This window comes from Tilletiopsis washingtonensis (genome assembly GCF_003144115.1).
Source record: "Tilletiopsis washingtonensis strain MCA 4186 unplaced genomic scaffold FA09scaffold_8, whole genome shotgun sequence".
NCBI lineage: Eukaryota > Fungi > Basidiomycota > Exobasidiomycetes > Entylomatales > Tilletiopsis > Tilletiopsis washingtonensis.
The window spans coordinates 253910-280172 of NW_020312005.1; the positions used below are offsets into that span (position 1 = coordinate 253910).

At 70.7% G+C, this 26263-nt stretch overlaps 12 protein-coding genes across 12 annotated transcripts; 9 read left to right on the plus strand and 3 right to left on the minus strand.

Annotated features, from left to right (window-relative positions):
* Positions 1-65: 65 nt before the first annotated feature.
* Positions 66-900, plus strand: FA09DRAFT_290759 (hypothetical protein; the record flags this gene model as incomplete). Its single annotated transcript, XM_025739963.1, has 2 exons — positions 66-238; positions 510-900. Coding segments are annotated over 2 exons (564 nt in total), but the record flags the coding sequence as incomplete, so codon positions are not given.
* Positions 901-2868: 1968 nt separating this feature from the next.
* Positions 2869-3399, plus strand: FA09DRAFT_329252 (hypothetical protein). The gene has a single exon (XM_025742097.1). It carries the CDS (start codon positions 3124-3126, stop codon positions 3334-3336), a length of 213 nt encoding a protein of 70 aa, XP_025599029.1. The 5' UTR covers positions 2869-3123; the 3' UTR covers positions 3337-3399.
* FA09DRAFT_250274 (hypothetical protein) lies at positions 3325-4011 on the minus strand. The gene has a single exon (XM_025739693.1). It carries the CDS (start codon positions 3918-3920, stop codon positions 3441-3443), a length of 480 nt encoding a protein of 159 aa, XP_025599030.1. The 5' UTR covers positions 3921-4011; the 3' UTR covers positions 3325-3440.
* A 1070-nt stretch (positions 4012-5081) lies between these two features.
* On the plus strand, positions 5082-6637 carry FA09DRAFT_250297 (hypothetical protein). Its single transcript, XM_025739694.1, has 5 exons — positions 5082-5139; positions 5195-5524; positions 5635-5656; positions 5719-5861; positions 5981-6637. The coding sequence occupies exons 2-5, from the start codon at positions 5297-5299 to the stop codon at positions 6503-6505; spliced, it is 918 nt and encodes a 305-aa protein (XP_025599031.1). The 5' UTR covers positions 5082-5139; positions 5195-5296; the 3' UTR covers positions 6506-6637.
* A 607-nt stretch (positions 6638-7244) lies between these two features.
* Positions 7245-8336, plus strand: FA09DRAFT_333974 (putative RPL42B-ribosomal protein L36a.e; the record flags this gene model as incomplete). The annotated part of the gene is made up of 4 exons (XM_025743711.1): positions 7245-7247; positions 7305-7491; positions 8148-8226; positions 8285-8336. The coding sequence occupies 4 exons, from the start codon at positions 7245-7247 to the stop codon at positions 8334-8336; spliced, it is 321 nt and encodes a 106-aa protein (XP_025599032.1).
* A 986-nt stretch (positions 8337-9322) lies between these two features.
* On the plus strand, positions 9323-10450 carry FA09DRAFT_359923 (hypothetical protein; the record flags this gene model as incomplete). The annotated part of the gene is made up of 3 exons (XM_025745179.1): positions 9323-9336; positions 9399-9841; positions 9896-10450. 3 exons carry the CDS (start codon positions 9323-9325, stop codon positions 10423-10425), a joined length of 987 nt encoding a protein of 328 aa, XP_025599033.1. The 3' UTR covers positions 10426-10450.
* Positions 10451-10770: 320 nt separating this feature from the next.
* On the plus strand, positions 10771-11345 carry FA09DRAFT_250381 (hypothetical protein). The gene has a single exon (XM_025739696.1). It carries the CDS (start codon positions 10820-10822, stop codon positions 11306-11308), a length of 489 nt encoding a protein of 162 aa, XP_025599034.1. The 5' UTR covers positions 10771-10819; the 3' UTR covers positions 11309-11345.
* A 78-nt stretch (positions 11346-11423) lies between these two features.
* FA09DRAFT_250370 (DUF1977-domain-containing protein) lies at positions 11424-12457 on the plus strand. Its single transcript, XM_025739695.1, has 3 exons — positions 11424-11718; positions 11774-12249; positions 12308-12457. The coding sequence occupies exons 1-3, from the start codon at positions 11601-11603 to the stop codon at positions 12401-12403; spliced, it is 690 nt and encodes a 229-aa protein (XP_025599035.1). The 5' UTR covers positions 11424-11600; the 3' UTR covers positions 12404-12457.
* A 17-nt stretch (positions 12458-12474) lies between these two features.
* Positions 12475-13766, minus strand: FA09DRAFT_329254 (PHP domain-like protein). The gene is made up of 2 exons (XM_025742098.1): positions 12919-13766; positions 12475-12846 (listed from the first exon to the last, which is right to left on the minus strand). Exons 1-2 carry the CDS (start codon positions 13753-13755, stop codon positions 12511-12513), a joined length of 1173 nt encoding a protein of 390 aa, XP_025599036.1. The 5' UTR covers positions 13756-13766; the 3' UTR covers positions 12475-12510.
* Positions 13767-15240: 1474 nt separating this feature from the next.
* On the minus strand, positions 15241-16200 carry FA09DRAFT_338049 (hypothetical protein; the record flags this gene model as incomplete). Its single annotated transcript, XM_025744055.1, has 2 exons — positions 15241-15800; positions 15855-16200. The coding sequence occupies 2 exons, from the start codon at positions 16198-16200 to the stop codon at positions 15241-15243; spliced, it is 906 nt and encodes a 301-aa protein (XP_025599037.1).
* Positions 16201-19100: 2900 nt separating this feature from the next.
* On the plus strand, positions 19101-21642 carry FA09DRAFT_359928 (hypothetical protein; the record flags this gene model as incomplete). The annotated part of the gene is made up of 11 exons (XM_025745180.1): positions 19101-19235; positions 19290-19329; positions 19381-19763; positions 19944-20003; positions 20058-20122; positions 20186-20221; positions 20273-20297; positions 20348-20527; positions 20582-20773; positions 20823-20984; positions 21040-21642. 11 exons carry the CDS (start codon positions 19101-19103, stop codon positions 21640-21642), a joined length of 1881 nt encoding a protein of 626 aa, XP_025599038.1.
* Positions 21643-22543: 901 nt separating this feature from the next.
* Positions 22544-25849, plus strand: FA09DRAFT_329255 (MFS general substrate transporter). Its single transcript, XM_025742099.1, has 13 exons — positions 22544-23123; positions 23206-23305; positions 23377-23440; positions 23501-23516; positions 23566-23715; positions 23787-23824; positions 23921-24038; positions 24112-24139; positions 24214-24632; positions 24702-24794; positions 24870-25219; positions 25283-25301; positions 25377-25849. Exons 1-13 carry the CDS (start codon positions 22587-22589, stop codon positions 25665-25667), a joined length of 2223 nt encoding a protein of 740 aa, XP_025599039.1. The 5' UTR covers positions 22544-22586; the 3' UTR covers positions 25668-25849.
* The last annotated feature ends 414 nt before the right edge of the window (positions 25850-26263 follow it).

The following is a 26263-nucleotide window of genomic DNA, read 5'->3' on the forward strand; positions in this document are numbered from 1 at the left end:
TGCTCGTGCAGCACACCATCTTCCACGTGCTGGCACGCACGGCGTTCAGCGGCGCCTCGCGCACGCAGCGCAAGCGCCGCGCCTGGGTGCTCACGACGCTCAACGGCGCCGTGCTCACCGCCGCCAGCCTGCCGTTCCTCGCCGACCTGCTGTGCGCGCGCTTCGACCTGCAGGCCGTGCAGCCGCGCCAGGAATATGCGCTCGTCTGCAGCGCCTTCTTTGTCGCCTATCTGCTCTCGTGAGTGTGGCCCGCGCGTCGGAGCCGTGGACGCAGTCAGAGTGGAGCAGAGAGCACAAAGAGCGGCGGAACTGACGTGAAGGAGCTGTGCGGTCTGTGGCAACAGCCTGAGCAGCTAAAGAGACGAATCGGAGCGGCTAGAGGCGAGAGGAGAGCATGAGTTGCCGGAAAAAGAGCTGTCGTGCTTGCACGCTGCTCCACTTGCCTGCGTCCACGCCCGAGTAGAAGCCGCGTCGCCCTCGCCGTGCTGCATGCTGACCCGGCGCCACAGCGACCTCGGCCTCGGAGCCATCTACTACCGCGAGCTCATCAACTTCTCGTCGGGCTGGGCGCACCACACCGTCTACACGTTCCTCTTCGCGTACTGGGTGCACCGTGGCTGGGCCCACTGGGCCGTCATGGCGTGCGTGTTTGAGCTGCCGACGACAATCATGGGTGTTGCGTCCATCTGGCCGGCGCTACGCTCCAACAACGCCTTCACCTCGACATTCTTCCTCACGCGCATCTTCTTCCACGGCGCGCTGCTCTGCGCCACGATCACCCCGCACGGCCGCGCAACCAAGGGCATCGACGGCTCGTGGGGCGTGGCCCTGAGCGTGCTTGCTACCTATCCCATGCACATCTGGTGGTCCGTGAAGCTGGTGGCGTCGGTTCGCCGCCGCATGCACAAGCGCCGCGTCGAGCGCCTGCAGGCACGCATGGAGGCCATGGCCGCCAACGAGGGCTACTTTGCCGCCGTCGGCCAGTTCATGAACGGCCTCGCGCCGCCCGAGACGAGCTCGGCGCTCAACACGCCCGCCGTGACGCCGAGCAGTACGGGCAGCTCGACGCCCGTCTTTGCCGAGTCGAGCTTTGCACGGACTGCGCCGGTGGCCATCCACGCGGCATTTGCCAAGGCCGCAGCCGCCGGACGAGCGCCGCTCGATCTCGTGCGCCGCCGCCGGGCTGCTCGCAGCGAGCCGGACGCACCCGCCAGCGAGGCATCGACGTCTGGCGCCAGCACGCCGGTCTCGACGCCGCGCGTCTCGCTCGACGTGCCCTCTGCGCCGCCGCTGCGCCGCAGCCTCTCGGCCAATTCGCAGCGCCGCCTGCTCAGCGTGCCCGTGCCGCCGCAGGACGCCGAGCCCGATGCGCAGGAGCCCTTCCTTGCCATCCGCTCGCCCGCCGAGGCTGGCGATCGTGCCCGCCGCCTTGTCGCAGACGCCGTGCGCAAGGTGTGGTCATCGACGCCCCAGAGCTGGCAGGCACGCTTTGACGACGACGATGTGGCGCCGCCGCCCGGGCCGAGGATGGCGCGCCGTGCCTCCGACGAGACGGAGACGGACGGCGAGGACCTCGACGACGCTGCTGCACTGGCCAAGACGCGTGCCCAGCGCGGCCGTGCCGCCGCTCGCCGTGCCCTCGTGCGTGCTGTCCGCCGCGCCATCAGCGGCCCCGGCGCCGCCGCCGTGGAAGGGCACGAGGGCGATGCGGCTGCCACGGGCCGCTCGCTCGCCGGACTCGACCTCGATGCGCTGCTGCGTCTTGGCGGCCTGCCGCCGCTGCCGCCGGACCTGGCCGGGCGCGAGTTCGACGTGCGCCCGCTCGAGGTCGAGCAGATCGCCGGCCAGCGCCGGCGCCGCTGGGTGGGCCTGCTGCGGCGGCGCATGGAGGTCGCGCGCCGCGACGTCGTGCTGTGGGACGAGTAGCCGGCCAGATGTTGCTGCCGCACTACGACACATTCCGCGCCGGATCCCATGCCTCCGTCTTGCTCCCTTGTCGATACCCCCCTGGCCGCGCCCTGACCCTTCCTTCACCTTGCTTGCGCTCCTGCGAGATCGTCGCTGTCACGCCGCCTCCTGCACATACACCTAATGCGATCGCCTCAGCTTGCGACGCGGGAGCCGGACTGTGGAAAGTGGGGTTCCTGCGCGCGCCCAGGCCAGGCCTACACGGCAAGGCGCGACGCTGCGGCAGCTGTCGCTGACGTCGCTAAGCCGGCAGCGGGAAGGCCTGGAGAGATTGGGCCGCGCGCCTGTCGGAGGGCTCGGTGCTCGCCGACTGGCTTGCAACGTCCTGTGCCGGCCGCCCAGACGGTGCGGCACGGCGAGAGCGGAGCGCAGCCGGCTGAGTGCGCGCTGGGAGAGAAGACGTCTAGCTCGCGCCGGCCGACGTCGGAGCACGGCGTGCCGCCGCTGACGTTGCCGTCTCCGCGCGCGAGCCGGTGCGGCCAAAGCGTGGGCCAGAGCAAAGCGAGGATAGGGAGCGCTGCAGCATGCACGATGCAGCGCCCTGCCCCGCGTTGCTGTGGCGTTGCAGGAGCGCAGCCGGGGAGGCGCGCGAGACCCTCCTGTCTTGGCCCTTACTGCGCCGCTCCCGCCCGGTCGCCGTCGCCGAGAGGCACACGTCCAGATGCCTCCAGACTCGCGGGCATTCGGATCGGCGAGCAGTGCGGCGCGTGGGAATCGAGTGCGGATCGGCCGCGCACGAGGTGCGACACGCCGAGCAGCTGCGCAGCAGCAGACGGCGGCCGCTGATGTCTGCGTGCATGGGCCACACATTCAGGTGCGCACTGCTTGTTCGCAGCAGGATGCGTGTGCCAGCTGCGGCTGAGTGCCAAACCCACTGCAGTCCTGCTGCTCCCGGCGAGGCACAGGTGAGACAGGGTGCTGCGCGGCCTCGTGGACGTGTTTGAGTCGAGTGCCGTGTCACGGCGATGCTCACCTCAGCAGCTCGCAAATAGCAGCACGCAGCGGGCGGCCCATGCCAAGCGGCCGCGCTGGCAGCATGCATTCTCCGAGAAGGGGCCTCCTTGGAGCCTGCCGAGGCGATCGACAGGGTGCAGCTGGCCTGCCTGCGGCGGCGGCAGGAGCGCTGATCTGCACCGGTGCCCACGGAACGTCTCCATGGCAGCTGCCGCTCGCTGGCGGCGCTCTGGCGATCTTGGCTTGCTGCTACACACCCGGCGGGCGGGCGGATTGGGCCGCGCATGGACGACGACAAGCACGGCGAGGCGAGGCTCGGCTCAGCCCACCGACAGGCGCAAGCCCGCACGTTCGCCGGGCAGCACCGTGCCCCGTGCGCTCGCCGCACGGGCTGCGTCGATCTGTGCAGTCTGAGTGCCAAGCCGTGCCGGCGAGGGGGCGCTGGGCCCTCTCATGCGTGTGTGGCCGCACGGGGGCCGCCGATGCTTCTGCCGCGCCGGCAAGCGCAGCGTGCACATTCAGGCGGCGGCGCGAGAGTGCTTGCAGCCCAGCAGCGCAGCAGGCACGCAGCGCAGCAGCAGAGCGCACACGCAGGAGCGCAGGACAGCTCGCCTCGCCGCCCGGCCTGCCCGTCTCGACAGAACGCAGGACGCGGAGCGGGGAGCGGGCGCGCGCGGCGGCGTCAGAGCGCAGAGAGCGGCAGCGGGCAGGAGAGAGTTGCAGCGCATCGGCACGGCGCTCGGGCCGAGGATGTGGGGCTGCGCCCTGCGGCTCGGAAGTTGCGAGGCCAGCGGCAGCTGCAGCGGGCAGCACCTGAGCGCTGCGATGCTGCTGCTAGTACCGCTGCGCTCCGGATTGCCCCCAGCAACGGCCGCGCGGCAGCAGCAGATCTGCACCTGCAGCTGCATCGGAGGCCGCAGGGTGCTGCACTTGCTGCGCCGCCGTGGTGCTGCCGCAGCCGTTCTGCCTGGTGCGAGCGCGGAGCGCTGCATAAGCATCACTCTCGCACGTCCTGTTCTGCGTGAGAGCTGAGCAGCGTCAGCTGGGTTTGGGTTTGAGCGTTTTCACTCTCTGGCTGACTGACACGCTGCGCATCGCAGCGCTCTCCCTCTCTTGTTCACCCGCACCGGCGCCGGGCAGCGGCAGCGAGGCGAGGCGGGTCCACTCGGGCGGGCGGCGCATGACAGCTGCAGGCACACGCCGCCTCCCGCGCCTGCATGCTGCATGGATGCGCCAAGGGCAGCAGCGCACACGCAAGGGCAAGCGGCGGCCCGCCGTCTGGGTGCGCACGAGGGGCGCTAGAAGACGGGCGACGGGCGTGGGTGCCGCAGCCGGATGCCGAAGCATGGGAGCAGCGCAAGCGGCAGCATGGCGGAGGCCGGCGCGTCGCCGATCACGATGCGCTCGCCGCGCTCGTCCATCGCACGCGCGTCTCAGGCGCTCAGCCTCTGACGCGCGCGCGAGCTCCCCGTGCCTCGCTCGCGCTCTCCTGCGCCTGCCGCTCCGACGCAGCGCCCGCCGCCGGGCACCGCTGGCACACCGCAGCGCGGCTCATGGCATGCATGGTGAGTGTCGCCAGCCACAGCGGGCGCCCTCGGCTCGGCGGCGGAGCATGCGCGCATCGCGGCGCACGCACAGGCCACGCGGCCCCGCGGCCAGCGGTCCCGCCGCATGATTTGCAGCGAAGCTCTGCCCGTCAGCATGTTCATGCGCCAGAACACAGATACGCTCGGCCAGCGGCCACGGCGAGAGCGCGGCGCAGGGCTGCTGGTGCGGGCGCGCACGGCGGGACGTGAGGCCTCGGAGGCCCATCGCAGCGCGCCCTGCCCGCCCCTGAGCTGCGCTCTTGTGCTCGGATTGAGCGTCGAGCTGCCTGGGAGGCTTCTGTCCATGCCAGAGCGCGAGAAGGGCCTGCGTTCGTCTACTTAAAGCGCCCCCGCTGCGGCCCCTCCGAACCGCCCCTCAGCCAACGCTCCCTCCTCGACACTCCTCCCCCCCTCCGCAACCATGCGCTTCTTCCCCATCTTCCTTGCTGCCCTGCCCCTCGTGGCCCCCTTCGTCGCCGCCGCACCCTCGGGCGCCGGCCTCGCGGCCCGCACCGGCTCCAAGTACTGCACCAAGTCGGAGCACTGCGGCGACACGTCCAAGTACTTCTGCAACCACAAGTCATGCGACTCGAAGAAGTGGGAAGGCGCATCGTGCTACAAGCACAACGGGGTACGTTCCGACCGTGCCGCCTCCCTGGTCCTGAGCTCACCCCCGCCCTGCGCAGTGCGTGTCGAACGTGTGCGAGCACGGCAAGTGCGGCGCCACCAAGCCGCAGCACGACGGCGCCGAGTGCTCGGCCTCGACGCAGTGCGAGAGCGGCAACTGCATGTACAGCAAGTGTGCGCCCAAGGTCGACGACTGGGGCCACTGCTACAAGGACGTCTCGTGCAAGAGCGGCAAGTGCACCGACGGCAAGTGCGCCTCGTCGACGCCGACGCCGGCGCCCGAGCACCTCGAGGACGGCTCGCACTGCTCGACGAGCGCCTCGTGCAAGAGCGGCAACTGCGAGCACTCCAAGTGCAGCCCGAAGAAGCACGAGGGCTCGTGCTACAAGGTCAGTGCGGCCGCCCGGGCGGGAAGCAGGGCAGGCGCGAGCCGCCGCTTTCTGCTGCCGTGCGCGTCTCGTTGGATCACCATCGCTGACACGCTCGCTCACCCCTCCAGGCGGCCAACTGCGTGAGCGGCGGTGAGTGTTCTGGGCTGTAGAGAGCACAGCTCAGGCGCTGACTCGCCTCCTCCCCCTCGCAGAGTGCAAGGACGGCTGGTGCACGCCCCCGGCCGGCTCGCAGCCCGACGGCTCGCACTGCTCGACGAGCGCCGTCTGCTCGTCGGGCAACTGCCAGCACAGCAAGTGCACGCCCAAGGGCCCCGAGCACGCCTACTGCTACAAGGTGCGTTGAGCATGCCGGAGGAGGGGCGTGCAGCACGCGGAGACTGCTCGCCTCGACGCGTCTCGCGCCGCGCGTCCGGCTGCCGAGCATCGCCGCTGACACCTGCCGCTTCCCTGCAGGACGTCAACTGCCAGAGCGGCAAGTGCGAGCACGGCGCATGCACGGCGCCCGTGACCCCGACGCCCGGCTGCAGCAAGGACGCGGACTGCAAGAGCACGGAGCAGTGCAAGGACCACGTGTGCGTGCCCAAGGAGACGACGCCGACGACGTGCACCAAGGACGCCCAGTGTGACACGCTCAAGGGCGAGAAGTGCGTCGAGGGCAAGTGCCAGGCGCCGACGACGACACCGACGACGTGCAGCAAAGACTCGGACTGCAACACGCTCAAGTTCGAGACGTGCAAGAGCGGCACCTGCCAGGCGCCGACCCTCCCGCTGCCGCAGACGTGCTCGACGACGGCCGACTGCACCAAGGTCTCGGGCTCGACGTGCGACAAGGGCGTGTGCGTGCCGCCCTCGCCCCTGCCGCAGACGTGCTCGACGACGGCCGACTGCACCAAGGTCTCGGGCTCGACGTGCGACAAGGGAGTGTGCGTGCCGCCGCTGTCCCTCCCGTCCTTCCCGTGCACCAGTGGCTGCGCGTAGTGTCTCTCTCCTCGACCGGCGGCGCGCTGCGGTTCGCCAGCAGCAGATCCGCCTTGGTGTGGCCACTCTACTATGCCGTCTTAGTTTACGCGGGTGCCCTTCTGGCGCGATGCTTTTCCTCGCCACCCGCTCTCTTTACCCTGTTCCCCTCGCACATGCCTGGCCGTCTGCCGCTGCAAAGCGAGCTTCGTGTCTTCGAATGTCATGCTTTGACCTTTCCCTCGCGCGGACCAGCGAGCTGATGTGCCGCACAGACGAGCACATCACCCTGCGACGACCGCCCGAGACGGCGAGCGAACTGCACTGCCTCGCCGCTGCGGCGGAGGTCGCGACGCAGCGCCCGCGGCGGGAGGCGGCGCGGGCCGGCAGCCGTGCGCTCGACGGCCGCACCAGTCGCCCGATCGCTCCAGCGTCCGTCGCCGTGCAGCATGCGCGTCCGTCTCACGATGCGCGAGATGTGCAGCCCGGCGTGCGTCTCCGGCCGAGGTGACGGCAGGGCCGAGAGGTGGTGCGGCTCTCCGCCGCCCCCTGGCGCTGGGCGGCGCCGGAGCGTGGGAACAGCCGCCCCTCCTTGTGCCGCAGGCGCCGCGGCGGGCCGATCACGTGCCGCGGGCCTTCGAGCGCGCGACTCCGCCACGCGCCCCTCTTGCGCGCCGAGCCGCACCGCCGCCGCCGCCGCCTGGCCCATGCCGCCTGCGCGCGCCTCCTTCCGACCCTCACCCCCAAAAGACCTCGCAACATGGTAAGCGTGCTGCCGCTGCCGGCCCGCGCACCGGGCGCTGACACGTGTGCGTGACAGGTCAACGTTCCCAAGAGCCGGCGCACGTACTGCAAGGGCAAGCCGTGCCGGAAGCACACGCCGCACAAGGTGACGCAGTACAAGACGGGCAAGGCGTCGCTGTACGCCCAGGGCAAGCGTCGCTACGACGCCAAGCAGAAGGGTTACGGTGGTCAGACGAAGCCCGTGTTCCACAAGAAGGCCAAGAGTGAGTGGCGCGCAGGCAGGCGGCGGGTGGGGCGGCGGCGAGCGGCGAAAGTGGGCGGGAGTGGGAGGAGCGAGTTGAGAGGAGCGGTTGCGGGATGATGGGTACGGCAGGGGTCTACCTGCTGCGCGACGCGGACGCTCGAGTGCGGAGTGTGGCACTTCCCGCTGGTGCGCAGCGCAGAGGAAGCCTGGGCCTGCAAGCGGCGCCTCCCTCTGGCGTTCGTGCTGGACGGCGCAGTCGGCGGCCAGAGCAGACGAGGGCCCTGCTTGCGGTCCGAGTGCGAGGCTTGCGTGCTCTGCAGGTGCGCACAAGACGTCGACGAGCTTGGCGAGGGCCAGGCAGTGGGATCTGCGCGGCCCGTTCGAGAGGCAGCATACTCTGGCTGTCAACGGGCCGGCGCGTGTCGAGGCTAGGCTTGGAGGGCTTCGCTGCGTGCGATGTGTCGGGACTGGTCCGCACGCAGCGACTGGCATCGCCGTTGCCAGTGCTGCACATGGACCAGGACTGCGGGCGATCCGTCGGAGCAGAACTGGCGGTACTGCTGCGACACGGATGGGGCAGACGAGCAGCTCGGGCGCTGCAGCAGTCCGCCGTGCGGCTGCCAGATCTGCAGCTCTGCATCGTCGAGCATGCCGCTCACACCGCTCTCCCACCAGCGACCAAGAAGGTCGTCCTGCGCCTCGAGTGCACCGCGTGCAAGTACCGCTCGCACATGGCCCTGAAGCGCTGCAAGCAGTGAGTAGCACAGGCCGTGCCGCCGCGGCGCGCCTCTCTGACCCTCCCCGCCCCGCAGCTTCGAGCTTGGTGGTGACAAGAAGACGAAGGGCGCCGCGCTCGTCTTCTAAGCGCGCATGCGCTGTGGCGCTGCAGCCTCTCCCGGCTGCCTCGCACATGTATCATCATGATCGAACCATGCTCGTTTCACATCCAGAGTGGCGAGGGCGTGCAGGAGGGCAGCGTGGCGCATTGAGGTGCATGCGACGAACGAGAGGGAGCGGGCACGGGAGCCAGTCGCAGAGTCGGTGCATGGTGCCTGCACCTGGCCGAGCGCCCGTCGCGGTCACCCCGTGAGCTTCGACGGTACTGGGTGCTGCGCCGCACCTCGGGCAGAACAGTGCGCTGCGTTGCTGTCGAGGCGGGCCCCGTACGCCATTGAAGTCATGCTGTGGCGCTGTGCGTCCCCTGCCGACGCTGAGCGGACGCTTCAGCTGGCTGGCGCCCTGCCTGATGTCCTACGGGCACAGACAAGGCTGGCTGCAGCGTCTCATCGCAGCTCGCGGCGAGAGCCATGCTCTGTCGATAGGCAGAACATGCTGCCAGGCCCGGCGCCCGGTGACACCAGCAGGAGACTGCATGTGCGGACAGGGGGATGCCGGGTGAAGCTGCTGTGGAGGCCTTGCGGGCGCCGCTGCGCCCACGCGGGGCGCAGTCGACGGCGGCAGCCAGAGACAGGAGGCAGCCGCGGCCGGAGGGGAAGCGCTGCCTGAGCGGCTGCAGCTGAGCAGCTGTTGCCGCCTCGCCGACGTCGACCGTGCCGTGCCGCTGCTGTGTGCTTTAGCGCGGCCAAGGCGGCGCCGCGGCACCGCAGCCGGCAGCACGCGGGCTCTGCTGCGACGGCACGGCGGCGCGGCAGGGCAGCGCTCCTCTCTCGCGTGCGGCTGCAGTAAGAGTGCAGCACCGCCTTGCCCTTCGCCTTCTCGAACAGCGCCGCCGCCGCCGCCGCCGCGTGATGCTGCCGCATGGGCAGCGCGGCGCTCAGGCACCTCATTCTTATTCGACGTGGGTGACAGCTGCATCTTGCCTCCGCTCCACTCCCCCACCACTCGCAACCATGGGCGTGTCCAGGTGCGCCGCGCCGCACCCATCCACGCCGCACAGGCACTGACCCCTCGCCGCCGCTGCCGCAGAGCGTGCCACTTCGGCCTGCTGGCCGTGTCGCTGGCGCTCAGCTGCGTCGGCCTCGTGCTCGTCGTGCTGCTGGCCGAGGAGATGTCGTACCTCTTCTGCATCCTCGGCGCCGCCATGACGCTTCTCGCCTTCGTCCTCGTCCTCGCGCTGCTGTGGCCGCCCGTGTGCGGGCGCTCGCGCAGCACCTCGGTGCGCAAGTGGTGGGCCGGCAGCAGCGCCGGGCAGCCGCGGTACCCGCACGGCGCCTCCGACGTCGAGCTGCTGCCCTCCAAGGGCCGCAGCTCGCGGCCCGCTCCGGCGCTCGGCTACGTGCGTGCCGCCACGGTGCTGCTGCCGTGCATCACGCTCGCCGCACTCGGCGTGCTCCTCACGCGCGCCCTGCGCCTCGACTACCGCCGCGAGGCCGTCGTGCCGGGCGCGGACCCCGATTACGAGTGGTCGCGTGAGTGCATCTGCTCTGACGAGGTGTTGGAGCCCTGGCTGACTGCTCCTGCAGTCGACACGCTCGGCCTGCGCGGCCTGCGCCGCTGGCACAGCCTGGCGCTGGGCCTCTCCGTCGTGACGTGGCTCAACGCCGCCGCCTGTCTGCTGGCGGCCGTGGCGTGCGTCGCGACGGTGCTGCTGGAGAAGCGCGCCCAGCGGCGCACCGACACGCAGCGCTTCCTCAAGGCGACGTCCATCGCCGGCGCCTCGAGCACCGAGCGCGAGGCGCCGGCGCCGTACCGCGATGCGCCGCCGTCGCCGCTGCTGCCGCCCCCGTCCTCGTCGGACCACGGCAGCCGGCACACCGGCACGCCGGCGCCGCGCCGCTCGCTGCTGGCGCCGCGCGAGAGCGACGAGGAGCGCACGACGACCGACGACGACCTCGTCAGCGCGCGCTCGCACGCCTCCAAGTCGCCTGACCACGACGACGCCGCGCCCGCCGGCCTGGCGCACCCGCTGCAGCAGCACGACGACGACGAGGTGTATGCGGCGCGGCCGCACTCGCCCACGCTGGCCAATGCGGCGCCGGGCCAGGCCTTCTGAACGACGCTTCCCTTTACGATGTACGGCCGCCGCCAGGACGCGCAGGCCCGAATGTTACCCCATCACTTGACGCGCGTGTGTAGTGTGAGCGTCGGGTGCAGCACCGATCTGGCGCACATGACATGTGGCATGTGCTCGCCAGCTGCCGTACGCTTCGCTTGCGCTTGTCGTGTGAGCTGTCGTGGAGCAGGCACGGGCGGGCGGGCCGGTGCCGGCGCGGCGCAGGCGCAGCGGCAGCGCATGCTGTGCCACGTCGCGCCACGGCGGCGGCAGAGCGCGGCACGCGGACGGCGCATGCGGCGGCGGCGGCCGGCGCTCGTGCTCGGCACTCTTACTCTCTTTCCACCTTCCTGCCTCCAGCCTCGCCCCCGTCCCGCACCGCACCTGCCGCGCCATGTCCGAGGAAGACGCCCTTGCGGCGCTCAAGCTGGCGCGCAAGCACGCCGACGCCGGCAACCACGTCGCCGCGCTCAAGTGGGCACGCAAGTCGCTCGCCATCAACGCCACGCCCGACGCGCGCTTCCTCGTCGAGAAGCTCGAGAGCGGCGCCGGCGCCGCAGCGGCGGGCCCGTCGGGTAGCAGCACCAGCAGCGCAGCGGCACCCGGCGGTGAGGGCCTGCGCAGCCGGGCGCCCGCCGCCGCCGCCGCCGCCGGCAGCTCACCGGCGCCGTCGGCGCGCGCGCCGCCCGAGAAGCAAAAGGCGCGCGAGTGGACGCCGGAGCAGGCGGCCGTCGTGAAGCGGGTGAATGCGGCGGGGCGTGCGCACGACTACTACGGCGTGCTCGGCCTCAAGAAGGAGGACTCGCCCGACGAGAGCGCCGTGAAGAAGGGCTACCGCAAGGTGAGGCGTGGGCGCGCTGGCGGCGCGCGGTGCGGCGGCTGACGAGCGGCGACGTGCGACAGCTGGCGCTGCAGCTGCATCCAGATAAGAACGGCGCACCGGGAGCCGACGAGGCGTTCAAGAGTGAGTGTGCCGGCATCGAGTGGCAGGTCGGGCAGAGGGGCGCGACGTGGACGCTCTGGCGAGCACGCACAGCACCGCACCGGCCGTGCCCTCGTCGGCATGCGCCTGACGCTGCCTCGCAGTCGTCTCCAAGGCCTTCACCATCCTCTCCGACGGCGACAAGCGCGCCATCTACGACCGGCAGGGCGGCGACCCCGATGCGCGGCAGACGATGGGCGCTGGGCCGGCGTTCCGCGGCGGGCAGCACTTCCGCACGCACGGCGGCATGAACGGCGAGATCGACCCGCAGGACCTCTTCAACATGTTCTTTGGCGGCGGCATGGGGCCGGGTGAGTGGGCGTGGCGCGGCGTGCATGCCAACTGCCGCTCACGCTCGGCACACAGGCTTCGGCGGCGGCGGCACGACGTTCTCCTTCGGCGGGCCGGGCGGCGCACGAGTGTACACGGCCGGCGGCGGACAGCGGCGAGCAGGTGCCGGCGGCGCACGCGGGCCGCAGGCGGCCGACTCGTCGCCGCTGCTGCAGCTGCTGCCGCTGCTGATCCTCGGCCTCTTCTCGCTCATCTCCTACCTGCCCTCGCTGCTCGCCACGCCCGACCCGTCCTTCACCTGGGCGCCGTCGGGCGCACACACGGCGCAGCGCTTCACGCCGCGCCACGGCGTCAGCTACCACGTGAGCCCGGTGCAGTGGGAGAAGCACCCGTTCGTCGAGCAGTACAAGGCCGGCTCGCACGGCGCGCTCAAGAGCTTCGAGGAGCGCGTCGAGAATGGCTACAAGAACCAGCTGTATGCGTCGTGCGAGCGCAGCCGCGAGCACCAGCAGCGGCGCATCCTCAACACGCGCGGCTTCCTGGGCATCGGCGTGAGTGTGCCGGCGCGGCTGGGTGGCGAGGGCAGAGCTGATGCGCATGCGCCTGCAGGGCCAGCCGGAGCTGGAGAAGAAGATCAGGGCAGAGCGCTACGAGGCTTGCGAGCGCCTCGAGGACTTCGGCATCTACTTCAACATTCGCGTCTGAGCTCACTCGCTTTTCCTGCTCGCGCCGCGTCTCACATCTGTACGACTCAGGGTCTCGTGCTGCACAACCATCTAGACATGCGCGTTCAGCTGCTTTTGGCATCGGTCTCATTGCCGCTCGAGTGCCGCCCGCCGCGGCTCGAGCTGCTCCCAGAAGCTGTCCTCTGCCCAACCCTCTACGAGGTGCGCCTCGGCGCCGCGCTCGAAGCGTGTCGGAGCGCCGTCGCCTGGCCGTGGAGAGGCTTCGCGCGCGGCACGCTGCCGCTCCTCCTCTGCCGCCTTGGCCTCGCTGCGGCTGAAGGGCGCAGGGTCTCGCCGCAGCACGTGGATGGCTGCGCCGTGCTGCTGCAGATAGGCACGCACGGCAAGGAAGGAGTGACCCACTTGCGCTGGCGAGTGGGCGTCGTCGGAGAGACAGAGGCGCCCGCCGCTCTCGAGGATGAGCTGTAGAACGTAAGCGTCAGAGTTGCAGCGCGCCAGAGAGCACTGGCACGCGCCGGCACGCGCACAACTCACCTCCAGCACCTCTGGCCCCGGATACGGCGTCGGCCAGCCCTTGCGCACCGCAGCGCCCGACACCTCAAACAGTGCGCCGTAGCTGGCGGCGAAGCGGACGTTGCGCCGCAGCCGTGCGTGCAGCTCGCCGAGGATGCGCTGTTCTTCGGGCGTGTCGCTGCCGCTGGGCGCGAGCGGCAGCTCGGGGCTCCAGAGGCGGAAGATGTCAAAGTGCGCGATGACCTCGGGCTGCACTGCACGCATGAGCGCCAGCTGCTGGTCGAGGTAGGTGCGCGCGAGGGCCCAGTGTGCCGCTCGCCGCTCGTCTGGCGGCAGCTCGGCCTCTGGGCGCGCTGCTGCCGCCGAGGCGCGCAGGGCCACCTCGAACGACGGCACGTCAAAGTCGATGGGCAGGTCGTGGGCGTGGTGCACGCCGCCGACGAGAAAGTCGACGCGGCCCTTGCCGACGGCGGCTGCGTGTCGCGGCGGCGCACTGCTGCTGCCGCTGCTGCTGCCCGGGCCCTCGAGCACGGCGACGAGGTCGGCGCGGCCGTCTGCGCCGCCGGGCGCGTCGATGAACTCGGTCTCGGCGCCGACGAGCGTGCCGAGCTGCGGCTGCGTGGCGGCGGCGGCGCGGCCGGCGGCGAGATAGGCCTCGAAGCGCTGCACGAGCTCGGCGGGGCCGAGGCCGGCGGCGCGCTCCTCGGGGTAGAGGTGCGCGGCGTGGCGGCGCGGCACATGCTCGCTGAGGTGGTAGGAGCGGAAGCCGAGCGCGGCGGCGTGCGCCAGCATCGACGCCGGCGAGCATGCGCCGGCGTGTGCGCAGAAGGCGCCCGAGTGCGAGTGGTGCGAGTGCATGCGGGCGAGCGTGGTGGAGCGGAGAGAAGCGCAGCGGCGGCCGCAGAGGGCCAGGACAACGTGGTGCTGCTGCTCGCTGCTCCACTGCGCTCCACGCTCAACTCCCGAGTGCCGCATCGCGGGCATGTCGCCATGCCCTGCCCCCCGCCGCATCGGCAGCTGCCTCGCACAGGGCCCACACGGCAGCGCCGCGCCCGGCAGGCACAACGCAAGACACACAGCGGAGGGATGGATGGCATTGGGAGAGAGGGAAGAGAGCGGGCAGGGTCGGAGGGTGAGGGCAGGAGCGGGTGTGAGGGTGAAGTGAGAGAGGGTGGAGGCGAGTGAGAGGCGGGAGGGAGATGCTGGCTTGGAGGGCTGGCCGTCTCCTGGGCAAAGGAATAGGCCGGTGGCGCTCCGGCGTGCGGCTGGCGAGCAGCGGAAAGCCGCAAGCTGCTCGCGAGCATCGAGAGCCTGCAGCGAACGCTCCAGCGTCGATTGCGCGAGAGCAATCGAGGCACCGGACGCAGCGATTTGGTCGAGAGGGTCAGTCTTCGCCGCATGCTGCAGCAGCAGCAAGTGTCGTGCGGAGGGGGTCGGCGTGAGAGGCGCGCATGCGCGAGGCGACGACAGCATCGGGCTTGCCGCAGTGAGCGAGGACGTTGACGGCCAGCGACGAGGCTGGTCGAAGAGCTGACGGCGGGTGACGGTGGATGGTATGATGCGCGCGGGAGTGCAGCGACGAGATGAAGGCCGACTAGAGCATCAGCTTGGCCAGCGACGGGAGAAGAGGCAGGCCGTCAAAGCGCGCGCGGGCGTGCAGCGACGAGGTGATAGGATGCAGAGGACGTCGATGAGGGGTGTGATGTGCACGGTGCGGCGGATGCAGCGTGACTGCGACGTGGCTGCGGTCGAGTGCGAAGAAGTGACGGCAGCTTGGACACAAAGGTCACCGGAGCAGGCTGTTGCGTGCAGAGCGGACTGGACGAGAAGGTCGCGAGGGTGTTTGAGAATTTGGCACCCAGGCGGCGGCGAGAGAGACAGGATGAGCGAGGCGACGAAACGAGACTTGAAGCTGATGGACGAGCGATGAAGCGTGGCACGCGAGGATATGGCGGTGGAGCAGCGATGTCGTGGATCAGAAGCAGTGTGGACGCGTCGTAGAGAAGAGTGTGGGAGGGCCGAGGCAGGCTGCACGCTTGCAGCGAGCTTGCGTAGCAGCGAGCAGCGGACGGTGCGGAGCAGGCGGTGCCTGCTTGGTGACTTGAAGAGTGGACGAGACAGCACGGCGGGAGAAGTGGCGCAGCTCAGCCGCCATGCTGTGAATCGGACGAGGCGCACGAGTCTTGGAAGGCCGATGGCGAAGGACAAGACGAGAATCTGACAAATCGAGAGGCAGAGCCGGAGAGCCGACGGGACGAGACAGAGCGGAGCGAGGCGAGGCCGGAGGGAGCGAGACGGGAGAGCAAGAGGAGCATGGGCGGACGGCGGCGGCGAAGCGCACGGCTAGCTCGAGGCCCTGGGCGGCGGCGCCAGCATGCGCGCCATGAGCTCCTCGATGGTCTGTGCCTTGCGCTCAGCCGACGGCAGCGGCGCCTGCGGGTGCGGCGCGCTGGCCTGCGCCTGCTCGGGCGCAGCGGCCACCGGGGCGGCCGCCTCGTCGCCGGCACGCTCGCGGCGCGCACGGCTGGGCGAGCCCGGCGTGCGGGCGCGCTGCGGCGCCTCATCGCCCGACGAGGCGGCGCCGAGCGCCGAGCGCGCCGCCGCGGAGCGGGCACCAAACGTCGGCTTCGGCAGCGACGCCGGGCTGGGCGAGTTGTGGAAGTTGGGCCCGGCATAGGCGAGTGCGGCGGCGGCGGCGCCCGCGGCGGGCGCCGGCGTCTTGGTCGGCGTGCGCGGCGCGCCGCCCATCGAGGGCACGGCGATGGGGCGCGCGGGCGACGACGAGGCGTCGCCAAACGTGGCCACGTCGCGCGCGCACGCCGGATAGTCGAACTTGGGCGCCGACGACGCGGGCGCGCTGGCGGAGAGGAGTGCCTGCTGCCACGTCTGCGACGAGTCGCGCGCTGCTGGGGAGCGTCAGTGGCGGACGGCGTGGCAGGACAGGCTGCCGCACCCACCTGTGCTGGCGGGCTGCCGGGGCGCCTTGCTGCCCTTTGCCGGCGCGCCCTTTGCGGCAGCGTGCTTGGCGGGCACGGCCTTTGCGGCGGCGGCGTCGCCCTTGGCCTTGCCCTTGGCGCTGCGTGCGGCGGGCTGTGGCTGCGGCGACGGCGGCGGCGGCGTGGCGGCGAGCAGCTGCTGCTGCCACGTGAGCGCCGGCGCCGAGGGAGCGGCGGGCTGTGGTGCGGCGGCGGGCTGCGCGGCGGCGGCGGCGGGCGTGCGCTTGGCGGCGGGGCGGGCGCGCGGCTTGCGCGGCGTCGAGGAGCTGGCGTGCGGCGCGGGCGAGAGTGCGGGTGCGTTGGACATGGCGAGCAGCATGGTGAGTGTGTGGGATGCGGTGTGTGATGGTGGTGGTGGTGGTGGTGGGTGAGGCGGCGGCTGCGCTGCGATGTGCCCGGCCGCACAACGCACGGCGGCGCAGCGGCCGCAGCGCCCGCCAGAGACCGCCTCAGGCACGCCGCCCGCAGCCGGCGAGGCATGCGCCCCGCGGCGCAGCAGGCACGCAGCGGCGGGCGCGGCGCGGTGGCAACGCGCCCAACCTCCAGGTGCAGCCTCAGCCCGCGCCGGCACCGCCGCCGTCATGCAGCGCCAGCAGCGCTCGCCGCCGCCGCCAGATGTAGCTCCACCCACAGGGGCCAGCACAGCACAGCCCAGCAGACGGCGCTGCGGACGCTGCATCCTCGCACCCGGCCCTCTCGCAACGCCGCCGGCGCGCTTGGACAGGCGTGCTGCACCGCACACGGCCCTCGGCCCTCGCAGCCGGCGCCAGTGCGACGACGCTGCATGCTGCGCCGCTCTCTCAGCCGGCGTCGGCGCCCGGCGGCGCGCGGCCATCAGCGGCAGCGGCGGCGGCGAGCGGGCCATGCATCTCCACGCCCAGGTGTGGCGGCCCGCCGTCCTCATCGCTCTCAGCCTCCTGCACCGGCACAGCGCAGTCACTAGCCGAGCCTCTCAGACGCCTCACGACACTTTGCAGCAGAAGAGACTGCCGTGCACAGACACAGTGGCACCGAGATGGCATTCGGCGGCCGTGCACGAGATGCCTGCCGAGCGGCGGCAAGCGACGGCGCACGGCGCAGAGCCCGGGAGGCGGGACGTGGCGGGACGTGGCGGGCGTGGACGGGACGGGGTGACCAGGGGAATACAGGGCTGAAAGGGCGGACATGCCGGAGGGTTGTCGTAGAGCGAGCAGGGTGCAGGGATGCGCGGCCGAGGAGCAGACGAGGCGGGCTGAGGCGCTCGCCGCTGCGGCGTGGACGGTCGAGGCGCAGACGAGGCGCCGCAGACGGCCGAGGCGCTCGCCGTCGCGGCACGCAGCTACGTCGCCATCGCCAGCTCCGGCTCGAGATCGGCCGCCGTCGCTGCGGCGGCGGCCGCCGCAAAGTCGTCGGTGCTCTCGTCGCCCCACAGCGGCAGCGGCGCACGCCCGGCGTCGCCGCTGCTGCTGCCGCCGCCGCGGCCGGGCGCCGTCTGGCTGACGGGCGTGAAGCCGAGGGCGCCAAAGCCGCTGCCCGCCCGCTTGGCGCGCGGGCCGCCGGCACGCCCAAACGACGCCACGGGGCTGGCACGCCCGCTCTCCGTGCCGCTTTCCTCGGCGTCGGTGTCGAAGTAGCCCAGCGCGCCCTCCACGCCGACGCCCGACGCGCGCGCCAGCGATGCCCGTGCCGCGCCGGGGCTGTCGAGCGGGCTGCGGGCGCCGCTGCCGTCGGGCGTCGAGGCGCCGCTGGCGAGCGCCGCCGCACGCACCGCCGACACGCGCGCAAATTGGCCGCCGGTGCGCAGCCACTCCTCCTCGGCGTCGGCAGAGGCGGCCGAGGCAGAGCGTGCGCGGTGCCGCAGCAGCGTGTCGGCGTCGTAGGCGCCCGGCGTCAGCACCGGCGCGCGCCCGCTCGTCGGCGATGCGCCGGGTGCCGGGGCCGTGTTGTTGGTGCCGGGCATGGGCACCTTCATCGGCGCCTCGTCGCTGCGCCGCACGCGCACGCGGCGGCGGCGCAGGCCTGCACATCGACGTGGTCAGCAGCCGGCCAGGGTCACGCACCGGCAGCGCCCTGCACATGCCGCACCGCGCCACTCACCGAGCGTGCGGAAGACGGCGTACCAGGCAAAGTCGAGCATGCCGACGAGCAGGATGGGCGCGACGATGAGCAGCGCGACGGCGCGGCACAGTGCCGGCACCGGCGCCAGCAGCGGCGGCAGTGCCGGGCGGAGCAGGCGAGCGAGCAGGCCGGCGTCGCTGCTGTGCACACTGGCGGCGGCGGCGCCGTCGTCGTGCGGCGAGGCGGCGAGCGATGCGGCCCAGGCGCGCATGCCGAGCGTCGCCTCGGCCGAGGCGTCGTGCGCAGCGGCGAGCAGCGCCGACACGGACATGGCGGCGCGGATGCAGAGGCGGGGCCGGAGCGACGCAGCGGAGCGCGTGCGACGAGGGCGGTATGTGACCGGAGGTGCAGGGCGAAGCGGGCAGGGTGTGGCGTGGAGCAGAGAGAAGGCAGCAGCTGGCCGCCGGCGCCGACGTCGAGGCGAACGTTCAACGCCGCACGGGCCTCGTGCGCGCCGCTGCAGATCGCCCCCGCGCCGCTCCCACGCTCAGGCGCCCGATCAGGCGCGCGTGCTGCTTGTTGCTGTGCGGCGCGTGTCGGCCAGCGGCGCTGCTCTCGCTGCGCGCTGTGGCGGACTGCAGCTGCGGCCTGCCCGACTGGCAAAGCTCGCCTCTGCCGCGATTCTTATTGTGTGGCATTCAGATTCAGCACTGCCACTGCGGCGAGGCGGCGCCTGCTGCGGCACGGCCCACGGCACGCGGCACAGCGAGCGGCTTGCTGCGCGGTGGCGCCGCTTCAAGTTGCTGCGCCCAGCGCCGCACCTGCCCCATCGGGCCGCCGTCTGCCCCTCGCCGCGCGCTGCACCTGCCTCTCTCGGTGCTGGGCGTCGCCTCTTCTCGGCGTCTTCGAGCAGCAGCATGAGCACAGCAGTGCAGACGGACGGCCCGGCAGCTGCAGCTGTGCGCTGCGACGGCGCGCCGATGCCGAGGGAGACGGAGAGGCCTGGGCGGGCATCTCGCTCCCACCGATGCTCGGCTCGCACGCCGCCACCGCACTCGCCTCCCATCTCCCATCCCCGCCTCTGCGTCTCGCTCCTCCCACGCCGCGCCCTGCGCTGCTTGCCCGTGTCGCCACTCGCTCCCGCCGCCGCCGCCGCCGCCTCGCTGTGCGATGCCCGGCCTGCCGCACGCCGCGCTGCTGGCAGCGCGCCAGGCCGCTGCGCCTGCCCCTTCGTCCTCCTTCTCGCATCCTTCTCCCGCCGTCGTGCTGCCCGCGACGCTGCCGTCTGCCGCAGCGCGCGCCCAGGTGCGGCTCACTGCCGTGCTGCGCCTCGCACCGCACTGACGGCCGCACCCCCAGCTTGCGCCCTGGCTGCTCGCTGCGGCACTCGGCGTCTTCAGTGAGCACGCCCGGTGCGCACAGCTGGCTCTTCGCTGACACTCGCACCCAGCGCTTGGCATCTGCAGCAGCCTCGCCGTGCGCTTCGTCGGCGAGCCGCGCTCGCGCCTCGAGCGCACCAGCATCGTGCTGCTGCTGCTCCTCGCGCTTGCGCAGGTCGTGCTCGAGCTCGAGGCGGCCTACATGCTCCTCTTCCGCCCAGCCACCGGCGGCGACGCGCTGCTCGGGGCCGCGCATCTCGAGCACTGCTTCGCCCTCGTGCTCGCCGCGGCGCTGCTCGGCGGCTCGCAGATCTGGCTGCTGCGCTTCGCCCAAGCGCGCCTCGCCGCCTCGGCGCCCGGCCGCTGGCTCTCGGCGCGCGCCTGCTTCGGAGTGCTCGGCGTGCTGGCGGCCATCGGCATCTGTCTCGGCCTCGGCCTGTTCAAGGACCTCATGGTGAGCGGCGACGCAGAGCTCAGCTGCCACTGAGGCGCTCAGAATGCTCGCCCCAACAGAGCATGCGCCGTATGGACGAACTGCCGTCAAACGCAGGCCCGACGTTCACCTGGAGCTTCCTCTCAAGCGCGAGTGGGCCCGGCAGTCGAGGCATGGGGCCGAGCTGACACGTCTCTGCAGCTCGTGTCGCTCTGCGTCGGCGTGCTTCTGTCTCTCGGCATCTGCGTTGCCGACTCGCATGTGAGTGGCAAGCGAGGCATCAAGGGTGCGGGCGGCTGACGCTGTGCGAGACAGACATGCTCGAAGCGGGTGTCGCTGGTGGAGCAGTCTCTCATGGCCTCTGGTGTCCTTCCAGCAGCGTGAGCGGCCCGCTCGGCAGGGTGGCGGGGTGGACTGACCGCTGAGCGACATTCTCACCACAGGCTTAGCATCTGCGCGACCTCACTTGCATGCCTAGGGTGCGGCGCATCTGACTGCTCTCGTCTGTGGCTGACCTCGTTCGCTCGCAGGCAGTTCGGCTACGCCTCGCTCTGTGTCCGTGATCACGCCTCTCACCCGCTCCTTGTTGCTCACCCCTGCCTCAGATGCAGCTCGCTTCCAAGGCGTCACTCATGTGTGTGCTCTCGTCGGCGCGCTCTCTCGCAGGCGGTGCCCAGTGCCGCGAGTGCTGCGCGCTCGGACGACTTCGCGTGACCAGCACGGCAAGCAGCTTCGGCAACCGAGGGAGCCTATCGCAGCTGGGCTCGCTGAACGACCCTTTTGTGGTGCGTGCTGCGCGGTCCAGGCGTCGCCTTCGCATGGCCTGACGGGCCCTTCAGAAGCCTCCGGTCTCGCTCAGCCGGCCCGGCTCGCAGAATTTCGAGCCGCTCACTCTGCGTCTCGGCCGTCAGCGGCAGACACGCGCTGCCGCGCCGGGCGCCGCCAGTGTGACTTCGTGGGGCTCGGCTCCGTGGCGCGACGATCGGAGGCAGCCGCCGCTGGCGCCGGCTGCTTATGGCCATCCCTACATTGCGAGTCGCTTGGCACGAGGATGCAGAGCACAGGCTGACGGACTGCCAGACGGGCACAGTACAAGATCTCTGCTCGCAGCATGCGCTCGACACTGCACAGCCAGAGCTCGGCATGTCAGGCCTCTCGCCGCAGTCGCACATGCGCCGACGCAGCGCCGCAAGCGGACGGTCGACGTTTCAGTACGAGCTCGACGCAGAGTCCGACGCGTCTGTGAGTGCGACGCCTCATGAGGCGCGTGTCCTGTGCTGAGGCATGGCGCTCGCAGGTCTACGGGCGCAGCCACTCGATCTCGTCGATGGCCTCGTTCAGCGATCGCGAGTGGGCACGCCGCGCCGCACTGACGGCCGGGCAGGTGTACAAGCAGGCCTCAAGCTCGTCGCACGAGACGCTCGAGGCGGAGTCTGCTACAGCACCGGCTGCGCTCGAGCCGCAGGAGGTGATCGCCTCCTCGCCGCTACACTGCCGCACCGAGACGGGCAACTCTGCCCGCTCGTCGAGCTCGTCGTCGACTTCCGAGCCGGCCTCGCCGCGCACGCCCGACGAGGCTGTGCCGTCGGAGACTGACATGTCCTGGTGCGCCAGCGAGGACTGTGGCTCGGGCGCTGCTGCGCGGGCCCGCGCCGAAGCGCCACGCCTGTGCGAGCCAAGCGCACGTCCGGCCTTCGCCACACGGCCGTCGGGTGCTCGCAGCGGCAGCGAAGGCAGCCGCACTGCAGCCGTGCTGGAGCCAGTCGATGCGAGCGCCATACTCGCCGCCTACACGCTGCGTGCACCACGGCGAGCGGCGCGCGGCGTGGCAGCACGGCCGCCGCTGCGCATCGTCATCCCGGGCGTGTCGAGCGCGCACGGCTCGTCGCCGCGCCGCTAGCGCTGCTGCGGCACAGCGCTGCCCATCCCTAGGCCCCGCGGGCTCCAGCTGGCTCTGCGAGCCCGTCCGTGCGACCCTCCTCTGTCTTCTGTGCGCGCCCGCTCGAATGCATGCGCTCACGAGTGCTGCGCGTGGCGGCCGAGGGTGCGTTGTGTGAGCATGTCGTGTGCGGCGGCGCTGGCGTGGGAAAGCCGAGCCCGAGAGCGAGGACAATGTTTCGGCACTCGGGACTGGGCGCCTCCACCTCGACTTGCTCACTCGAGACTCTTGCCCACCAGCGTCAGCTTCCACTCTGAGACTAGACCTGGACATTCAGGTGGCTCAGTGCCGCTGCCTCCGCCGAGCGCTACCTGCGCTTCAAGCTGCGTATCAAAGGGGGCGCGCCAAGTGCTCGCCAAGGGCGATGCTGAGGGCGGCGTGCGCTGGACCGCGCGCGCGCTGCTGAGAAGCCGCTGTGCTGACGCCGCAGCTGGCTCTGCTCTGCCGTGCGTCGCCGCGCGCACCCACGCCTCTGGACAGCGGCAGCAAGTGGGCCGCCTCTTCCTCTCCCAAGCGTCCCTCCCTTGGCCGCACCGAGGCCCAAGAATATCGGCGCTCTGCCGAGGAGATGACGCTGACGCCTCGGGCCCCTGCCAAGCGGCTCCTCTCCTTGTTCCCACGCCCCGCAACAACACTTTCGGGCGCTCCCTCCGATGCGCCGACGCACGCCGAGGCGCCCTTCGGCGCGCGCGCATGCGCGCTTCGGCGAGCGGCCGATGCGCCCCCTGGTACGCTGCTCCTGCGCCCAAGCGAGCGACGCGCCGGTCCGGATAGCGCCGAGCCGCGGCAGCGCGGCACGGGATGCAGCTTGCTCCGCCATCCCCGCACCGCGGCGCGGCAGCAGCGTTGTGCGGCGTCATTTCGCTCATGAGCCCCGATGCAGGGCTCTCTGAGGGGGAGAAGGCATGACTCTTGCGTCGCCTTCCGACCACCACAGACGCAAGCGCCAAGTAGAGACGCGAGAGGAGAGAGCAAGCCTCCCGCGCACGAGCAAAGCGACCGCTCTCCCGAGGCACGATCTTTCCTCCTTCGGAGCGGCGACTTTGGCCGCGAGTCACACACCAGCGCTGCCCGCCGCGTATAAGGGCACGCCCTCACCGGCGTCCGGAGCCATGAGGCCGCCACAAGCTCCCGCCTCGGCCGCAGCAGCGTCCATAGCGCAGACAGACATGCCTCTCTCCGTGCTGCACGCCTCCAAACACAGCACGGATGCGGCGTCCGGCTCCGAGCCCGACGTCGACATCGAGGCCGCGCCTGTCGCGCTCTCCGTCGCCGCAGACGGCTCGGCGCCGCCACAGGCACAGACGCAGCCACCACAGCAGCCCGAGGAGCTCGACATCGAGCACCAGCTCGTCACCAACGACCCGCGCCTCTGGTCTGCGGCGCGCAAGTGGCTGCAGCTGGCCATGCTCAGCTTTGGCGCGCTGATCCCTACCATGGCGGTGAGTGCTGCGCTTTGCTTCACGCGAAGCCAAGCCGGGGATGCGCCACAAGCTGATGGGTGTATGGGCTGCGGGAACACAGGCAAACATCTTCTTCCCTGCCATTGCGGAGCTGCAGAACGACTTGAATGCCACACAGGCGGAAATTGCCCTCAGCATCTCGTTGTACATCCTCACTCAGGGTGCGTTGGGCAGCAGCGAAGGGGGGCGAGACTGCCGAGGGACGATGGGGCTGATACGATCTGGCGCACAGGAAGCTTTCCATTGCTATGGAGCCCGCTGAGCGAGATCGTGGGCCGGAGAGGCTGTTTCTTCTCGTACGTGCGCCCTCTGCCTGCCCTCGCATTCTTTCTCCACTGACACCCTCTTGCGACCAGGGCAATGACCATCTTCGTGCGTCTCCTCCCCCCTCTTCTTCTTCTCCGCTGACCCCAATCGGCAGAGCGTCTGCACAGGCGCCGCCTCGGCAGTGCGCACCATCGGCGCGCTCATTGCCCTGCGCATCTTGGGCGCGGCGGGCAGCAGTGCGATGCTGAGCGTGAGCGCGGGCAGCATCGCCGATATGTATGAGCCTTATGAGCGCGGCGTCAAGGTGAGTGGAAGGGTGGGAGAGAGTGTGTGAGCGTAAGGCTGATGGCGTGGCCCTTTGCGAACCCCAACCAGGTGGGCATCTACTACTCTGCGCCACTCCTCGGGCCCGCGTGAGTGGCCTCCCGTGCCCTGACCTCACGGCCCACCTTTCTCCGGCACCGCGCCACTGACGACTTGAGTCCGCCCCCCCCCCCCTCCCCGGGTAGTTTTGCACCAGTCATCGGAGGTGCTCTGACACAGGCAGGCAGCTGGCGCACCACCTTTTGGTTCATGGGCGTCATGGGTGCCGTCTCTTGCTTGAGTTTCGGCTTCTTTCGAGAGACTGTGAGTTTTGCGGGCGACGCAGAGAGAGCTTGAAGCGATGCATCGCGCTGACGCAGCGGTGCCCACGATGCAGTTCCGGGTGGAACGCAGCTTAGCTTGGCGTGAGCCTTCCTTCGCCCTCATGACTTTGGGGAGCGCAACTCACGGCTTTCCCTTCCCTGCTCTCCCTCCGCAGAGAAGGCGAGGAAGCGAGCCCAAGCGCGAGCAGACGCCATGCCGGCGGGCAAAGAGCGACGCTCGCTTCTCGCGCGCCTGCACGCCAGCGGCGCTGCCTGCCTCGGGCGCTGCAGGCCTGCGTCGCCGTCGTCCAGCTCGAGCTCGAGCGCGGCAGCACATGCCGTACAAGCACGGGCGTTCCAGGCGCCGGCCTATTTCGATGCCCCCGCTGCTACTGCACCCGCCACAGCTCTCCCGATGGCCACGCCGACGATGATGAACAAGACCATTTCGCTGCAATACGCGCATGCAGACGTGCAGCAGCAGCGTCCCGCGCTCAAGCATGCTGTCACGGCGCCTCCTGGGCCGACACTCACGCGTGCTCGCAGTGCCGCGAGCGTCAAGAGGGTGATGACTAGTGATGGCACCGAAGTCAAGGTGAGCTCTCCCCCTCGCTCTCGTTACGCAGCGAGGATCGGCACTGACCCCGCATTTGCGGCACATCAGTTCAAGCCGAGCTTCGGCGATGTCAGTCCGCTCAACAACATCCAGACCGTCCTGCGCCAGCCTCACAATCTCATCTCGCTCATCTACTCGGGCGTGAGTAGCAGCGCACGAATGCTCCAAGCTGGCACACAACTCTGACGTCCCTCTTTCCGCCTCTCTCTCTCGCAGCTCGCTTTCGGCTCCCAATACTCTCTCTCCTACACTGCCGCCCGCACCTTCGCGGGCGCGCCGTACAACTACCCACCGCTGCTCGTCGGCCTCGTGCTCCTGGCGCTCGGCCTGGGCGGCATCGTCGGCTCCGTGCTGGGCGGCAAGCTCTCCGACCGCCGGCTGCGCAGCTTCCAGGAGAAGCACGGACGCACGGCGCCGCCGGAGCAGCGGCTGCACAGTGTCATACCGGCCATGTGGCTGTGCCCGCCTGCATTTGTGGCGTATGCATGGACGGCGCAGAGACACACCAACATCGCTGGCCCCGTCATAAGCCTCGTCATCCTCGGTTTTGCCGTGTTCTGGGTGTAGTCCGTCACATGGACTTGAGCGTTTTGGCAGCTCGAGCTGACTCTCTGCTGTCTCACGCCCAGCGCAAGCACGCTCTCCTACGTGAGTTCCCCGCACTGGCCCCGGTCGCTCTGCACTGCTCTGTCTCGCTGACGCCTCTGCCCGCGCCTCAAACAGATCGTCGACTCCAACAAAGGCCAAAGTTCCGGGGCCGTGGCATGTAACAGCTGCTTCCGCGGCCTCGTCGCCTTTGTGGCGTCGGAAGTGGCGGGCCGCCTGCAGGACGCGATTGGCGATGGCGCGCTCTACAGTGCCTGGGCCGTCATCCTGGCGCTGGCGCAGCTGGGCCTGCTGCTGGTGGCGTACAGAGGCGAGCGCTGGCGAGCGGAGGAGAAGAGCGCCTGGAGCTGGTTGCGCCTGCCGCGCAGCAGCAGAAGGAGGTCGGCGAAGGAGGAGCAAGAGCAATAGCCATCTGCCGATCAGCCGCCTGCCGTCGTGCGCCGGCTCCGCAGCGCTGCTTGCTTCACTCGCGCGCCCTGCAGCCGCAAAGCGCACAAGGGCCAGCGTGCGAAAGGCGAGCGCGAGAAGCTGCAGTAAGAGTGCTGCTCATCGGCGGCGGCGCCGAGAGGGATGCTCGCCCGAGCGCCGACGAGGCAGAGCGCGCGGCGTGAGGCTGTGCTCGTATGCCCGCGGCGGGCCGTTGGTGCTCCCACCCCGCGCGCGCCGCTTCACGCGCGCCGCTGCTGCCGTGCCCGCGCGACGCTGACGCCACGCCCGCACGCGCCCCTGAATTGGCGGGCGGTGTTGCTGCCGTGCAGCAGCGGCGCGTGATGCTCTCTCGCTCTCCGCATCACTCTCCCTCTCCCTCTCCCTCTCCCTTGCTTCTCGCTTTCCCATCTCGGCCTCTGCGCCCGCACCTGCAGAGGCGCACACAGCTTCGTACCGCCCATCTCGGCTCACCACGCAGCCCCACGAGACAACGCCGCGTGCAGGCAAGGCAGCGCACGCACCTCGCTCGTGCGCAGCAGTGCCCCTCTCGCACGCGCCCCCCCCCCCCCCCCCCC